At 37.8% G+C, this 18077-nt stretch overlaps 1 protein-coding gene across 2 annotated transcripts; it reads left to right on the forward strand.

Annotated features, from left to right (window-relative positions):
• The first annotated feature begins 1136 nt into the window (after positions 1-1136).
• LOC127569437 (uncharacterized) lies at positions 1137-16766 on the forward strand. Of its 2 annotated transcripts, none has more exons than XM_052014080.1 (7): positions 1137-1268; positions 9334-9489; positions 11542-11664; positions 12009-12139; positions 12319-12480; positions 14328-14554; positions 15638-16766. In XM_052014080.1, exons 1-7 carry the CDS (start codon positions 1202-1204, stop codon positions 15756-15758), a joined length of 987 nt encoding a protein of 328 aa, XP_051870040.1. In that variant the 5' UTR covers positions 1137-1201; the 3' UTR covers positions 15759-16766. The 2 variants fall into 2 exon arrangements, with proteins under 2 accessions (XP_051870040.1, XP_051870041.1); XM_052014081.1 differs by having other exon boundaries at positions 9334-9453.
• The last annotated feature ends 1311 nt before the right edge of the window (positions 16767-18077 follow it).

Below are 18077 nucleotides of genomic sequence, written 5' to 3' on the forward strand. Positions count from 1 at the left end.
TCACTTGGAGCCTTAATTCACCGTCTCACCTGCACTGTGACCTTGGTCTCCTGCATTATTTCACTGAACCCAACACTAGCTTGAGGGAAAGGGTGTCACTTACAAGGTGCAGAAGATACTTTACAGCCTTAACACTGAGTTCAACAAATTTAATTCTTAATCACTTTCTCCATTTTATATCACACAGCAGGCACTGGTAATGAAATACTCACTGGAGAGAGAGTATAAACTGGTGTTTTGTTTGGGAATTCCTCTTCATAGGTGGCAGAGTGGTCCAGCTTCATGAGATCTGCATACAAATCTTTCTTATGTCTGGGCCACAGGATTATTTCCACTTTGTCAGGTTTTCTTTGCTGTACTCTTGTCTGTTTTTTCTCCTATTTGCAACTTGTCTGGACCACCTTTTCGTTTTCTACTAGTCTCTTATCACTTCCTTTATCTTGTACCATCGTTCTTTTTGACCTCCACTCCTTGGTTCTTTCCCTACCTCTGTAATTATTTATAAGCTCTTTATTTCTTATATCTCTCTGTTGCCATAAAAGGCTGGCTCATCGACCTGAAACATTGACTTTATTTGCCTCTCCACAGATGCTCCCTGACCTGATGCAGAATTTCGGTTTTCTTCATCCCCAAATTTCATTTGATCTCTGAAAATTCACAGGTACTTTTAGGGATACTTGTCCTTGCATAATTGATGAATTAACAATTCTCTAAGTGTATCTTTAACAGAAGATAATTATAAAATCTTCCTCCTTTGTAAAACATACAAGTGAATGACTTTCAATAAACACTCCAGTTCCGGTTAGATGACTGATGAGTGTCCAGAGGATGTTTCCTCTACATTTGTGCGATGATCTTATTGGGTGAAGTTCAGGAAGCTCCGCCCACGCGGCAATTTTCACTTTGTTACATTGGTGCCAGAGAGCGGAAAGGTTTAGTGAATCCTGAGAAATCCGTCATTCAGTGTAGTGGACGGCAAGGGCTGGGTAGGGAGGGAAGGGGGAAAAGAGGAATAAATTCCGAAAACTGACATTTGTGAAAAGAAAATTTGCATCATCTTAGTTTGTATTGCTCAGGAGAAACTAGGAGGGAAAAAAACTAAATTTTCATCGGGAGTTTTTCCTTTGTTCCCCCCCCCCCCCCCCCCCCAGTAAGTAGGTGGACTTTAACACTCATTTAATTTGGTTTTACGAATATATTAATGGCTCCTTCTGAAAACCTAAGGCAAGTGCTGGTGGAAATTCCAAACCCGCAACCTAAGATCGCCGGTGAGTATGACCCATGTTTAAATAGACGCGGAAAAAATAAGGCGCTCAACTGAGACGAGGCGTTGGGGGAGGGAAGTGGAGAAGTCTTGTTCGCTAGTTTAAAACACTTTTGAAAGTCATTACCCTGATAATAGATTTTTGATATTATATCTGTTCAGTTAATTTGTCAATCTACACCATTCTTCTCAAAAAATGATCAGTTTTATGTTTTTTTAGAAGTAGCTGTTCCACTGAGATATTGGCGGGTAGATGAGAAAGCAGTTTCCATCCTGCACGTTCACCCAAAGTATAATGCTTAACATTTCAAATAGAAAATATTATAGTTATAATATAGATAGACCTAATCTATAATGTTAAATTATTAGCTAAAATAATTTGAGTATGTTGATCATTATTATAGCAATGGAAATCGCGGGACGCGCCAAACGTGACCCAACAACTGATGGTTGTCCTCATTTAAATACAATATTGATCTTAAAATTAATTCTTGGGTTTTGGATGCTATAGTAACTTAAATGTATATTATATTTTATACGGATTAACATAAACAATTATATGGTGTAAAGATCCAATACATTGGTAATAGTGATCAGTTATTGTTAATAGTGACCAGATATAATCTGATTGATGGATTGTGGGCGCAAAGAAAATGTGAGATCGGGTAAAAAGAGATGTATCCTTTTACTTTAAACTTCAGAAGTTGGCCTTTTGATCAGACCGTGAGACCCCTGTTGGTCACTTCATTATTTAAAAAAAAATATTGCACTCGCATACAATACATTTTTGACTTTAGCGCCTTATTTGTAGGATGACCTACAAAGAATTTATAAACTGAACTTTCAAAACTCAACAGAGGGGGCTTGTTGTACCTTTGACTTTGTAAAAAAAAATACCGCTTAATTCTATCTTCCTTTGCAAGTTACAGTAGATTTTATTTCCCTGCTGCAACTTGGCTTTCAACGTCTTTACAATTTGAAAATTTCTATTTTTTTTGTTGTTTGATGATTCTATTATTTTAAAGAATCGACGAGAAGAAAAAATATTGCAACTTTTACAAAAACATTCGAAAAACTTTACAAGGAGAAGTTGCATAGACTGGGACTTTATTCCCTGGAATTTAGGAGATTGAGGGGTGACCTGATAGAGGTGTATAAGATCATAAGGGGCATAGATAGGGTGAAAGCACATTGTCTTTTTTCCATGGAGGGGTGCTAAAAACAAGAGCGCATAGGTTTATGATCAGAGGCACGAGATTTAAAACGGACCTGAGGGGCAGCTTCTTCATGCAAAGGGTGGTGTGTATTTGGAATGAGCTGTGTCACAAACCAGCAACAAAAGAAACACACTGAGCATGATTCAGTGTTAAAAACTATTTTATTAATCACTACTTATGATAATACGTAAAATAAAAGTTAAAAAAAAAATGTTAGTATGTTAGAATTCAAAAATGTTAAACCTCGAACGTTAACCCCAAAACTAAACTCTTCGTGTGTGTCTGTGACAAAGTCCAAAACTCCCAGTTCCGGAATGGTTCTTAAAGTTCAGTTCCGCAAGCCATAAGGTGAAACATGAGCAAGGGCTTCTTCAACAACCACCGTTGTCTGAAGATAAGATGTAGATGTAGAAAAACATAGAGAGAGTACATACGAAATCCAAATGTTCCACGATGGAACCCAAACGACACTCCAGTGTTTACTCGGTAGTGACTTCCTCACCCCGAAAAGCATCCGAACCGTGGTCGTCCACACACAAATACCTGTTTCCTTCTACAGGTCAGCAACAAAGTGAACTCCACCGGATTACTTCCAACTTCCATACATGGATTTCAGTGGCAAACACAGTTATTGTTTCTCATCCATCGATAGAGAAAACAAGCAGGCTGGTGTCTCTCTCCCTTCTCTCTCTCTCTCCTTCTTCTTCTTCTTACTTCTTCAACAACGTCATTCCGTCCTTTATCTTCTATTGACGTAAGCACGCCCCACACACACATACACACACACTCTCTATCTTAAAGGGACTTTCACTGAGTCCGTAACACCTCCCACCTAAAAAAAAATTTTCCCAAGAAAATTTTAACCGCGCATACAGTTAGTAATGTTAATAATTATCATGCTACACAACTACAGACTATCAGATTAGTACAGATACATGTTTCCCATTTAACATCGGGAAAGACAATCAGCAATCACATTATCTTTGCCTTTAATGTGAGTTATCATGAGATCAAACTCTTGCAAAATTAAACTCCAGTTTAACAGCCTTCTGTTCTTGTTTTTGACTCGGCTCAGAAACACCAATGGGTTATGATCTGTATACACAGTCAATGGTTTCTGAGCGGTGCAAACATATACACTGAAATGTTGCAAGGCTAAAACAAGCGACAGTAATTCTTTCTCTATGGTGGAATAATTCTTTTGATGCTCATTAAATTTCTTTGAAAAGTAAGCTACAGGACGGTCAATATCATCAAGGTCACCCTTCTGCAACAACACAGCTCCTGCAGCTTCATCACTGGCATCTACTGCTAATGAAAATGGCTTTTCAAAGTCAGGTGTTTTGAGCACAGGATGGTAGCATAAAATGGCTTTCAGCTTCTTAAATGCTTCTTGACAAGAATCTGTCCAAACAAACTTTACTCCCTTCTTCAGAAGATTAGTTAGGGGAAGAGCAATATCAGCAAAATTTTTACAAAATTTTCGATAATATCCAACCATTCCCAAAAATCTTCTAACAGTCCTCGTATCTGTGGGAATAGGGAACTCAGATATGGCTTGAACTTTTGCCTGAACAGGAGCTTGCTTGCCTTGACCTACAACATAACCAAGATACGTCACAGTGACATGGCCAAATTCACTTTTAGCCAAGTTAACTGTAAGGTTAGCCTTGGAAAGTCTTTCAAACAACCTTTCTAACGCAGAGATGTGATCCTCCCATGTATCATTCCCAGTCACTAAGTCGTCAATGTAGGCATCTGTATGTTTTAACCCATGAATCACTGAATTAATCATTCTTTGAAATGTTGCCGGAGCATTTTTCATTCCAAATGGCAAAACATTGTATTCATACAATCCAGAAGGGGTTACAAAGGCTGAAATTTCCCTTCCTCTATCTGTTAATGGAACACACCAGTACCCTTTTAATAGGTCAATCTTTGTAAGAAATTTTGCCTTTCCCACTCTGTCTATGCAATCATCCACCCTAGGAATAGGGTAAGCATCTGACTTTGTTACAGCATTCACTTTCCTGTAATCTGTGCAAAATCTAACAGTTCCATCAGGTTTAGGTACAATAACACAGGGCGAACTCCAATTTGAAGTTGAATGTCTAATAATATCATTTTCCAACATGTACTTTATTTCCTGATCAACAAGTTTACTTTTTTCTACATTCATTCGATATGGGTGTTGTTTGATTGGTTTTGCATCCCCAACATCAACATCATGGGTAATTATCGATGTTCTGTTTGGAACATCTGGGAACAAATTTTTAAATTTTAAAATTAATTCTCTCATCTGTTGTTTTTGTGAAACTTGTAAATGGTCCAACTTCGTTTCAAGGTTCTCCAGGATATTTTGGTTTTCTAGTTTCGATGGAACAATATTTGGTCTAAATTGGCCTTCCTCAACATCAACATCAGGCATTCTAGAAACAACCTTTACATCATCCACCAAGGCCACAACTGAATCCCTCTCATAATAAGGTTTTAGCATGTTTACATGACAGAGTTGTGTTTTCTTGCGTCTATCTGGTGTTTTGATTATATATGTTAGATCAGTCACTCGAGATTCAATAACATAGGGTCCAGAAAAACGAGCTTGCAAGGGATTATTTTGGCTAGGGAAAAATACCAACACCTCTTGCCCCACTGCGAATGTCCTAGGCCGAGCACGTCTATCAAAATATGTCTTCATTCTTATCTGGCTTGTTTTCAGATTCTCTCTCGCTAGCTGGCAGACTCTCTCCAACCGAGTTTTAAATTTTTGGACATAGTCCAACAGACTCAAGTGAACTTCTTCATTTACCCATTGCTCTCTGAACAACTCCAAAGGTCCTCTCACCCTATGTCCAAACACAAGCTCAAACGGACCAAATCCTATTGACTCCTGGATCGATTCTCTAACGGCAAACAAAAGTAAATGGATACCTTCGTCCCAATCCTTGGTGTTTTCAAAGCAATAAGTCTTCAGCATATTTTTGAGAGTAGAATGAAATCTCTCCAGAGCTCCTTGAGATTCTGGGTGATATGCAGATGATACAATCTGCTTTGCTCCCAGCTCATAGACTATTTGTTGAAAAATTTTTGACATAAAATTACTACCTTGATCAGATTGGATTTCTTTTGGCAAACCAAACAAGGTAAAAAATTTTACAAGAGCCTTTGACACCGTCTTGGCCTTAATATTTCTAAGGGGTATTGCCTCTGGAAATCTAGAAGTGGCACACATGATGGTTAACAAATACTGATTTCCAGTCTTAGACTTTGGTAATGGACCAACACAGTCCACAATCACCTTCGAAAAGGGCTCCCCAAAAGCAGGAATTGGTTTCAATGGAGCCACAGGGGGTTTTTGATTTGGTTTACCCACCATCTGACATGTGTGGCAGGTTCGACAAAACATCACCACATCTTTTCTCAAACCAGGCCAATAGAATTGTTTCAAGATCTTCCCTACAGTTTTATTCACACCAAAATGACCACCCAAAGGCATACTGTGGGCCAGGTTTAAAATCTCATCCCTATAAACTTTTGGAACAACAACCTGATGAATAACTTCCCATTCCTCAGTAACAGGAACATGAGGAGGTCTCCATTTCCTCATTAACACTCCATTTTTGACATAGTATCCAGTTGGCACCTTTTCAATCTCCTCACATGAGAGAGCTTTTTCTTTCAATTCTGTCAACTCAGGGTCCTTTGTCTGTTCCACCATAAAATCCTTCCTTGACAAAGACAAATCTTTAAATTCAGGCTCACTATAAGGATGTTGATCCTCCAGTGAAGACAGAAAAGTCTCAGATAAGGCATCATAATTTTCTTCCTGTTTAGGACTGTCACAAGGAACTACATCAGACTGCACCGGACTGTCTGTCTTGGCTAATTCTCTAGCTCTAGCTCGAGTCACCGCACATGATGGGTAAACATCTGGATCATTCTCAGACTCATCAATCCTTGGTTTGGTTGTTAACCGTACCACAGGATCACTTTCTCCATCTGCAAGGTCATTTCCCAATAACAAAGAAACTCCTTCCACTGGCAAACTAGGTCTTATCCCTATCTCGACTGGTCCTTCTACGAACTTTGACTTTAAAATCACCCTGTGAAAAGGGACAGACATGGTCTCACCTGTAACGCCTCGTACTAGATTTACTTCACCAGTGTCACTTTCTTCACCAAAATTTAAAACACTGTCCAGCAAGAGAGATTGACTAGCCCCAGTATCTCTAAGAATTTTCACTGGCACCTGGGGTGACTCATCATTCAGTGAAACAAAACCCTCTGATACATACGAACGGAATTCCTTTCTCACCTCCTCCAACTTTTCCGCTTTTCCCTCTTGCAAGGACTGATCTTTAACAGCATCTCCTAAACCCTTTTGATTTTTAATTGCCTGAAAGCAAGCATTGGGCCCAGCTTCCTTCTTTTTCTTCAAAAGGGCACAATTAGATATCACGTGGCCAAGTTTCCTACAGTAATAACAAGTACGCTCAACAGGTTTCTCCAGCCCTGGCTTCTTTTCATCTTTTCCTTTTTGATTACCTCCCAATTTAATCTCTGGTTTACCTGGATTGTCTTTGTAACTCTTTTGAAAGGTTTTAGGTTGTCCCCATTTGGATTTATGGGTTAAAGCATAATCATCTGCCAACCTAGCAGTTTCTTGTAAAGTTTCCACTGCCTTTTCATTTAAATATGTTGTTAATTCAGCTGGAACACATCTTTTAAAGTCTTCCACTAGTATCAATTCTGTCAATTTATCATAATCCCCATCTACATTTTTAGCCAGGCGCCATCGTTCAAAACATATTCTCTTTCCATTGGCAAATTCCATATAAGTCTGATCTGCAGATTTCCTCAAGTCTCTGAATTTTTGTCTATAAGCCTCAGGGACCAATTCATAGGCCTTCAAAATAGCTTGTTTTACCTTGGTATAATCAGCTGCATCCTCAACAGACAAAGCAGAATAAGCTTTTTGAGCTTTACCTTTAATCACACTCTGTACCATAAGAGCCCATCCTTTCCTTGGCCAGTTTGAACTCACAGCAACCTTTTCAAAATGTTGGAAATACTGATCAACCTGATCTTCTTCAAAAGGAGGGACTAATCGAACCTCCCTGCTGGCTGAAAAACCATCATCAGAATCAGATTCCGAACTCCTATGCTTCATTTGTAACTCATGCTGCCTCTTTTTCTCCTCGTTATCCAGCTCCATCCTCCTCAATTCCATCTGCTTCATTGCTAGATCAACCTCTATCTTCATCTGAGTTAGCTTTTGTTCGGCCTCTATCTTTAACTGGGTTTGCTCTCGTTCGGCCTCTATCTTTAACTGGGTTTGTTCTCGTTCAGCCTCTAATCTCTTTTCCTCTTGTTCGGCCTCTAATTTCTTTTGTTCTTGTTCGGCCTCTAATCTCTTTTGTTCTCGTTCAGCTTCTAATTTATTTTGCTCTCGTTCAGCCTCTATCTTTGCCAGCTGCACCTGTGCCTCAGAAATTGCTATTTCACTGCCAGGAAACTGTTTTAACACTTCCTTCTCGAACACCTTCTTTTCCACATAATGGCCAGCTATCAATCTCTGAATATCTGCCTTTCTCATAGACTGCTTTACTTCTGTAAGGTTTAGCCTTGTAGCAATCTTTATCAAATCATCCTTTTTCGCCACCTCCAATCCCTTTTGGGTTGGTGACTCCAAAAATGCCTTAATATCCATTGCTGCTGGTTTCCACACACACAAGCCAATTACAAAGAATTTATCAGACCTTCCTCAAAAATCTTTGGATTGAATCCCGAACAAATCTCGTCAATCTGGGGTACAATCCCAGACGACACTCGTTAACCTTGGGAACTATCCCGGACGAGCCCCCAATTTTGTCACAAACCAGCAACAAAAGAAACACACTGAGCATGATTCAGTGTTAAAAACTATTTTATTAATCACTACTTATGATAATACGTAAAATAAAAGTTAAAAAAAAAAGTTAGTATGTTAGAATTCAAAAATGTTAAACCTCGAACGTTAACCCCAAAACTAAACTCTTCGTGTGTGTGTGTGACAAAGTCCAAAACTCCCAGTTCCGGAATGGTTCTTAAAGTTCAGTTCCGCAAGCCATAAGGTGAAACATGAGCAAGGGCTTCTTCAACAACCACCGTTGTCTGAAGATAAGATGTAGATGTAGAAAAACATAGAGAGAGTACATACGAAATCCAAATGTTCCACGATGGAACCCAAACGACACTCCAGTGTTTACTCGGTAGTGACTTCCTCACCCCGAAAAGCATCCGAACCGTGGTCGTCCACACACAAATACCTGTTTCCTTCTACAGGTCAGCAACAAAGTGAACTCCACCGGATTACTTCCAACTTCCATACATGGATTTCAGTGGCAAACACAGTTATTGTTTCTCATCCATCGATAGAGAAAACAAGCAGGCTGGTGTCTCTCTCCCTTCTCTCTCTCTCTCCTTCTTCTTCTTCTTACTTCTTCAACAACGTCATTCCGTCCTTTATCTTCTATTGACGTAAGCACGCCCCACACACACATACACACACACTCTCTATCTTAAAGGGACTTTCACTGAGTCCGTAACAGCTGCCAGAAATAGTGGTTGAGATGGGCACATTAGCAACATTTAAAGGCCATCTAGATAAGTATATGGATAAGAGAGGTATAGAGCGCTATGAGCCAAATATATGTAAATAAAATCATCCAAAACCAAACACTTTCAGCAGATCAGGTGTGCCTGGGGGTTTGGTTGGCTGCCTTGAGCACTTGTTGCCTTTTGAAGTAATAGAAGGAAAGTAATAAAAAGGTCCTGTCACTAATTTCATTTAATTGTTTTTCCCTCTTTTAGTCCATCTTCGCAGGTCCTATGAAGAAATTCTGAATTCTACAAGAGTACAAACACGGTTAACAACACTTCATGCCAATGTTCCTCCAATGTCTTTTCTCAGAAGAGAGAATGAACCAACAGGTGATTGCTTGGTTCAGGATGTGAATGTTGAGTCAGGTTTGTGTGTGTGTGTGATCATTAGTGCAATAGTTGTCATCCCATCCGTGTAAATAAAAGGCAATGGGCTATTCCCCTTCCTCTTTTTTTTTGTCTTACATAAGATGTAGACTTTACTTGAAAAGGCAATGTACAAACATATGAATTGAGAGTCAGGGTAGGCCACTTGGTCCCTGCTTGCCATTTTATAAGGTCGTGGGTGATCTGCTTATAATCTCGACTGTGCATTTTTGTCCACCTGCAGTAAGCTTGTACATGCCCTTGCTATCAAGAATCAATCCAACTTTGTCTTACAAGAAAGTCAAGGATTTTTTTTGTTATGTTTCAATCAAGTTCCCTCTCACACTTCTAAACACCAGCAGGTACAAGCCTTGCTTGTCTGACCACTCTCCGTAAGATAACTTCCACATTTCCAGACTTAGCTTAGCAAACCCTATCTGATCTTCCAATGCTTTAACATTCTCCCTTAAAAGTCACTACACAGTGCTCCAGATGTTGTGCAGATGATTCTGAAGCACTAGTATTCAATGCTGCAACGAGTATGTTATCGGGATCCTTGGTCAACAGTAGTCTTGTTTGGTTATCTAGGGTGTGTGCTTTTTTTAGCCAGTGTGCTCAGCTGTTTCATTATGTGGAATGAATTGAACTGACTGAAAATTGGCTTCTGTAATGCTGGGGAGCTCTGGAGATGGATCAGCTATTGTGTGTTTAGCATTGAAGATGGTTGTTGTGCAATCTTTCTCATTAATGTGATGAGTTCTGTCCTCAATAAATTGAGGGTGTTCATGCAGCAACGCCTTCCATTCGGCTGTTTAATTCTGCATGACCATTCACAAGAGCTTGGATTTAATTTGCTGTTTGTGAGGTTTCTAGCCTTTTTCTTTTAGAGCATTATATAAAACATCCAATGCTCATCTGTTGCTTGACTAGTCTGTGGGGCAGTTCTCCCATTCGGACGAGGCCTTGGTCATTATTGAGGAGGACTTTGCTGTGTAAATTGCAATAGTTGTATTTCTCTCTGCTATAGTTGTATTTTAGTTACTTATCCAGACAAAAAAAAAACACTATCTTGTTATCACAAATGCAGAGGCAATCTGTTGATCCTACTGGCACTATCTCTCTCTGAGATGGGAAATTCAACAGACAGAAATTCATCTATATTGGTTTGTTCCACTACAATTTGTGCTTAACATAGCTTGAGGGCAATTAGAACACAAGGCAAGGGTGGCAAGGTTTTTGGAATTCAATCAAACTTATTTGATATGACTGCTCTGAAAAATTCCTTGCCTGCAAATCTCTAAGGTATTTGCATTCTGTATGTTACCTACACTTTGTATGTAGTCCCAATGTTATAGAAACCATTGAGATTTTGACAATATCATTTGTTGCTCTTCCCCCGCCTTTGCAAAATTTTGGTAGGCATTATTCAGGCCAAGTATTCACTGTGTCCATCTTAGAATTAAATTTGTTTTTAATCAATTATGGAAGGTCCTTATGAAACTATGCAAATACATACTGTTTTCAGGTTGACAGCTTTACAAATGTGGCACAGCTAGTAGAGCTGTTGTCTCATAGCTCGAGCAACTGGTTTCAATCCTGGCCTTTGTCTGTGTGAAGACTGCCTGTTCTATGTGGGTTTCTTCCTAGTGCTCTGGTTTGCATTATCAAAGACATGCAGATTGGTAGGTTAGTTGGCCATGGTGAATTGCCCCTACTATGTTGCTGAGTGATAAAATCTCAGGAAAATTGATGGAGAATGTGGGGCAAATAATGTGAAGGATTAGTCTAAATGGGTGCTTGACGGTCAATGTACAGTGAAGTCTAACAAATAAAAATGAGAGAAATAACCAGAAAATTTGCCTTGATACAGATTGAAATATTTGAGCAAATAACATAATGCCTTTTATTAGCCTTACTGATCTTTATGGTTTTGTCTGGGTCTTTGTAAGGGAGCGACTGAAACTATTACAACAGGCATATATATGATAGTTTTAGCTATTGGCAGTTATCCATCTTTATATTTGGCTGTAAATACATTTTTATGTTTTCCAGCACAAGATATTTCTGAAGTCACATCACTCACCAGAAGAAACTTTGGAGCTAGAAGAGGAATGTGCATCAATTCATCAACTTTTATCAGTAACAAAAAAACATTGGAAAATGACAGTGAGAAAGGTGTGTGTCTGATGCTATTTAATACAAACCTGAGTATTTCTGTGGAATTCATTTTGCATTCATTTTGTGTTGGTAGTCAAAATTCCACTGTGGGATCCAAGTGCACCATTGATGTTTGACAGATATCAAACAGTTGCCATCATTTTCAATCTATGCCAAGAGAGTATTTTGTTTTGAACAAAAGGTAGCTATGTTATGGTGATTTGTTCTCGCATGCCATTTGCAGAGAGAATAAATGTGTGCACCCAAGAGACATTATTCCTTTGGTAGTGTTGTAAAATATACTATTTAACAGAAATATTTCCATGAAAGAACTGACAAAAATTTAAATTTTCACTTTTCAGAATTACCTTTCAAGAAACAACGACTGCATTTTAAGCCAGGTGTAAATTTAGAAGTCAAACTGGATGATCTACTAACATCTCAGCTAGTGCATACTCTCTTATTGCACCGATATCCAGCAATTGATGATGAGGTATGTAGTCATGTTGTGACATTAACCTAACACACCACAACTTTTTATACTTAAATTGGACCAAAGTCTCACCAGATCTTCCCTCTAATTGTTGACAAAAGACTTAAATATATATTGTAACTCCGGCTGTTCAGTTCAGAATTAGATCAAATCCAGTGTGTTTTTTTTTTCTGAAATAGGACATGAAATTGGTTCTTCCATCATTGATCTTGAAATGTGCTCAGAAACAGCTGGAGTTATCCAAAAGCAATGTTTATCGTTCAATACCACGATGGCGTTTGGGTTCCAACAGAGATGCATACTGCTATCGCAAAGCACATAATCATCTTCAGGCTTTCAAGGTTTGTATTCTCCAACTAAGATGGATTGGAAGGCCATCAGAATACTTGTTTCCACTAACATTTTCCACCTTTTATATTTCTAAGTGTACTAATTTATACTTAAGCTGGTGGACACCATCAGTTCCCTATTTAATATAGTGGTTATTTGTATGCTCAATGCAAATCAGCCTGTTTGACCATCAGAGATGCTTAATCGTCTTATTCTACGGATGTCTCAATCAATATTTAAAATAATAGTCAGGATTGCAAGACTTTGATTTAACATTTTGACCCTTGGGCCTAATGTAATAAAATAACCTTGGCATTTAACAGATTTACCAAATTGCTCAGTGCTAGTGTAAAGGAAGTTGAAATTAAACTTTCCAGATGCTGGGAATTTGAAATCGAAAAACAGAAAATAGTGGAAGTACTCAACACTGGAAGACCTTGAAATGTTAATTCTGTTTCACTTTCCATAGATGCTGCCTGACCTGCTGTGAGTGCTTCCAGCTTTTTCTGTTTTTATTTTTTTTATTGAATACGTTCCATATATACAAATAATATAGTTTAATGCAAGTGTTGGATGACAATCGGGCATCAAAGTTCATGTGTATCAAACTTAGTCTTAACAGGATAGATAATAAATGGTAAGGAAATTAAGTTCAATGAGCCTCTTCCTAAAAATAAATCTCTGCAGAGTTGCAGAGGTGGACGTTTCCATTGCCTTGTTTTACCATGAAAAACTTGCTTGCTTCAGTCCTAACCTTGCTTTTGTTGGTTTCCATAATCTCTTATCTTGATAAAGTTTAGTCTGACGTTTTTCTCTGTGCCTCTCATTTCTTTCAAACACATTTCTCCGGCCTTTTCTCAAAACTGTGCCACCAGTCAAGACTTGGCCACAAGTGGCATATTATTCCAAATATAGTCTGACTTGTTTGGTTTTTTTTCATAATATAGTTTGGCATTCTACCTACCTTGAAATTTATCAACTCTGTTGTCGACCAAATGCTGGCAATCCTTCACGTTTATCCTTTATGGATTTTAAAAAAATTCCTGAGTGCTTTTATCACATTTTGTCATGTTCACTTGTTATTACACTTTATTTGCATTTTCTGTCTGCTTAGTTAAATATTTTATTTACTAACTCGTCTTTTGGTAGTCCATCCTATGATTTGACAGCACTATTTTGATTTTGGCTGTATTTGTTGTTCCAACTGCCTAGAGCAGAAATAAAATTCAAACTTTGGGGGGGGGGGGGGGGGGGTTCATTCCACAGATATATGCTTAGCATGTATCTTCCACCTACCAGTTTTGTCCAGTATTAAATGAAAATGTTATTGTGTTTATTTCCTCTTGCTACATGGTCCAAAGGGCTTGGTTGTCAAAAATGTAAATAAAGTGAAACAATCCATCCTCCTTTTTATTATGTATACAGAGTTTAATCATTCAACCACAGATATATGCTTAGCATGTATCTTCCACCTACCAGTTTTGTCCAGTATTAAATGAAAATGTTATTGTGTTTATTTCCTCTTGCTACATGGTCCAAAGGGCTTGGTTGTCAAAAATGTAAATAAAGTGAAACAATCCATCCTCCTTTTTATTATGTATACAGAGTTTAATCATTCAACATGTGGAGACTAAATGCCTTCATAGCCATGGTCTCTTGAGATCCTGATTAAAGCAACTAAAAGACAAAAAATGGGGAACCTATTTTATCCTCTTCAAAGCTTCTCCCACTGATTTAAACCCTGGGCATCTTTTCCTTCACTGAAAGGTTCAGTAAAGTTCTGGTGGGTTATGTGAAATGTATTCAAATCAACAGAAGTGACTAAGAAAATGTTATGATGGATTTTGTTTCTTTGCAGAGAACATGCCTGGAACAAGGGAAGCTATTATTGCAAGCAGGATGCTGGGAAACTTCATTAAACTACATACTGATTGCATGGAGGATTACAAGTGAACTTCCACAGTGGGATAATAGCTTTCACAATGAATGTACACAACAGTGTTTTACAGTTTTAGCTGTTCAGGGCACAACTGCCTTGCAAAAAAGCTGTCTAGAGTTGGACAAGTATAAACAACTTAGGAAAAGGTAAATGCTTCAACATCGATGTTAAGAGAAGGTATAGAATTAATTTCTGGAAAGGGGTGTTGAATTGGTAGTGACTTTGATCTATCCAAAATACTCTACTATGTAAATGTAAAAATCACATTGTTATTAACGTTGGTCACAGTTCCAGATGGCCAACCATACGAGGAGTTGGTGACCTTTTTTTGAGAAAGGGTTGCATTTGCACTCCCCCTAGACTCTTCCTTGAAATGAAATAATCATATTACAAATAACTACTGAATTCTTAAATCATAAATATTTCAATTGGTTCAGACTTAAATCTTTAGTTGTCAAGGAAATATAAACATTGTTTAAATACACAGCCCTCATAATTTCTTGTTTTTGGCCTGATATTCTTTTGGAGCTGCTCTACTCATTTTCATTTATAGACTACCCCTTCCTGTAAAATTTAAAATCTACCAAAAATGAGCAAATTAATAATTTTCATCCATTATTAGCCTTGCTATTGTAAATAAACAGTCTGTGGCATGAACTGCATCACTAATATTTAAACTAACCTTCATATATTTTCGTTTGTCTTTGATGTGCCCAGAACTTTTAGTTTTCCCTCTTATTTTCCTAGGTTTTGTGTACATTGACCAGGCTGTTTCCTACTCCAGTTTTTCTTCCACAGTATCCTCCAATTCATCCATTTGGAAATTAATACTGATCTGGCCCCCCACCCCTTCACTTTGTATGTTGTAGCAAAATTGTCAAGTTGATGAAATAATGAAGATAGATGTAGTAACTTAAATGGCCTGATTGGGGGGGGGAATATAAACTTAACATTGCATAAGACCCTTGTTCATGTATCTTCATATCATGGGACATGCATTCATTTCTAAAAGTAACCTAGTTACTAAAGTTTTGTTGTCTGAGTTTACTGAAGTGCTACATCAACAATGACCAGAGACTTGAGATCTGGTGTTGATAACGTCATAGGCTTTACCCTGGCACTTAAGAAGCTGAGTAATGGAAGGAAGAACACAATTGTAATTTATATAATGTAATGAAAGCAAAATAAGACTTTAAACTATGATCTAACAATTCTTCTTTCTGTTACAGACTTAGAATTGCATATACACAAAACAAACTGATCAAACCCTGTCTTGAAGAATTGGATAGGATAATTGTAGTCCTGGAATGCAGTCCTTCAGAACAAATTCCATCTTGCCTAAATGCTTGAAATTTCAATTTGAATGAGAAGTGTAGCATGTCCACAACAAGAAAATCCAATGCCTTCAGAGGGAAATGGCAGCTCTATTTCCTTTTGGTTTGTTGCAGAAAGGTTATATTTGATATCAAACCTGTTTGTTCAAAATGACGTGTCCATATCAGAGTATTCCTACTTTGCATTGGATTGGGTCCAGCACAACATCGGAAAATTGGAATTAAAAGAAGTGGCCTTTGGAATTTAATGATCAAATAATGTATTTGGTGGAGAAAATAGTATTTTTTTACATGTTTGGGAAAGGTGGGGATGGGGTAGGTAGCCTCTGTCCTCTAATTCAAATTGTTCACTTCTTGTTTTTAAACAAAAAAGGAAGAATAGCTCATGATTTTTTTTTAACCTCAAAATGGTAACTGCAGGATTCTGTCTTGAGACAATATGCAATTGTAGGTAATTGGATTGATGGATCTTAAGAAGGTTTGTGCAAGTTTTGGTACTGATCATTTTGGATATTTCTGGAGGCATTTTTCAATGGAAATGTGAAAGTATAAAATTGAGATTTTTAAAATGCAGATTGTATTTTTTTTGAAAATCATCCAGTGAATCTTATTTCACTCCTTTTTGTATAAGAAGACAGAGTGCTGTAAGTCATAGCATGCAAGTAGAATGTACGGTTCAATAAATTTGGTGCAATAGCAATATTAGTAATCTAATAATGGCAATTGCACTTTAACCTTTGACTAAGTACTGTTTTTAATGTGGAGTTTCTGGTAATAAACCAAAAAAACAAGTTATGAATTTTGGCCAGAGTTGGGAATATTTTTCATATGTTTAAAAAAAATACTATTCCTTAAATTATCTATGGACTTCATAAATGTGTAAATTTACCTAGTTATGAGCAATGTAATATGTTGATTTTACTTGAACACTGAAATGCAATGTATCTAACGTGAGGAAAAAGTGTCATTATGTTTTAGATGTTTTTGTAAATGAGCAATTTGGTGTTTATAAGAATTTTCCAAATAAAATGAGTACTAACTTATAACCTTTAAAAATGCATGGAGATTGGATCTGTAATCCTATTGTATTTTCAAAAGTATTGTATTTTCAATTTTGGAAATATGATATTGTAAATGTCTTGTTTTGCAATATCTATGTCATGCAGACTATAGTGCATTTATCAATTAGTCATTTTCCTTAATCAAGCTGTAAAATGAAGTAACAGAAAGTCAACTACTTGCTCAAAACTACTTGCCCTCTACGAGGATACAGCTTTCACACCCTGTCTGCCTGAAATTTGTGGGTGTTGATTCCAAAGCTTTCCTTGCTGGTGCTGTTTCTCTCCCAATCTTCTATGGAGCTTGTATCTTAACTCTGTTGCTTGATCTTGGTGCGCTGTTAGTGCTGCACCAGTTAACCTTGCTCTGTGGAAATTAACACCTGTCATCTGGAGGTGCAACAGCAAAATGAGTCATATCACTTTTAACAATTATTTGGAGAAGTTATACTAAGTTTAGCCTTAAATTAGCCAGTTGCTCAGAAATTGGGTCCAACTATTAGACTGATGGGAAGAAAGTACCATTCTGTGCACTAGCTCTGGGGGTTATGTAGTTCTGGGTTCAAAGACGGGATCTGTGTCTAGCATTAAGGGATAATTAGAGAAGTTATTGTGATGTAGGTAGCAGTCTCCAAACAACTAAATTGGAATGAAACCATTAAATAATAGAAAGATTAAAGAAATTTCAAGTCTTATTTCAACAATTTTGTTGAAAGTGGTGTCATCGGTAGAAAGGGTGGTGAAAAAGGTGTTTAACATGCTGGCCTTCATCAGAGCACTGAGTATAGGAATTGGGACATTATGTTGTAGTTGTACAAGTCTGTGGTGATGCCGCACTTGGAGTACCGTGTAATTTTGGTCACCCTGTTATAAGAAAGATGTGGTTAAACTGGAAAGGGTGCAGAAAAGATTTATGAGGACATTGCCAGAACAAGAAGGCCTAAATTATAGGGAAAGGTTGGCCAGGCTAGTTCTTTACCTTGGAATGAAAGAGAATGAGGGGCAACCTTTATAGACATATTTAAAATTATGAAAGGCATAGATAAGTTGGATAGTAACAGTCTTTTCCCCAGAGTTGGGGAGTCCAAAACTAAAGGGCATAGATTTAGGCTGAGAGGTGAAAGATTTAAAAGGGACCTGAGGGGCAACTTTTTCATGCAGAGGATGGTGAGTATATTGGAACATGCTGCCAGAGGAAGTGGTTGAGACAGGTACAATAATATTTAAGAAGCACTGGATAGGTACATGGAGGGGTGGGGCCTGGAGGGATATGGGCC

Source organism: Pristis pectinata, chromosome 4 (genome assembly GCF_009764475.1).
Source record: "Pristis pectinata isolate sPriPec2 chromosome 4, sPriPec2.1.pri, whole genome shotgun sequence".
Classification (NCBI taxonomy): domain Eukaryota; kingdom Metazoa; phylum Chordata; class Chondrichthyes; order Rhinopristiformes; family Pristidae; genus Pristis; species Pristis pectinata.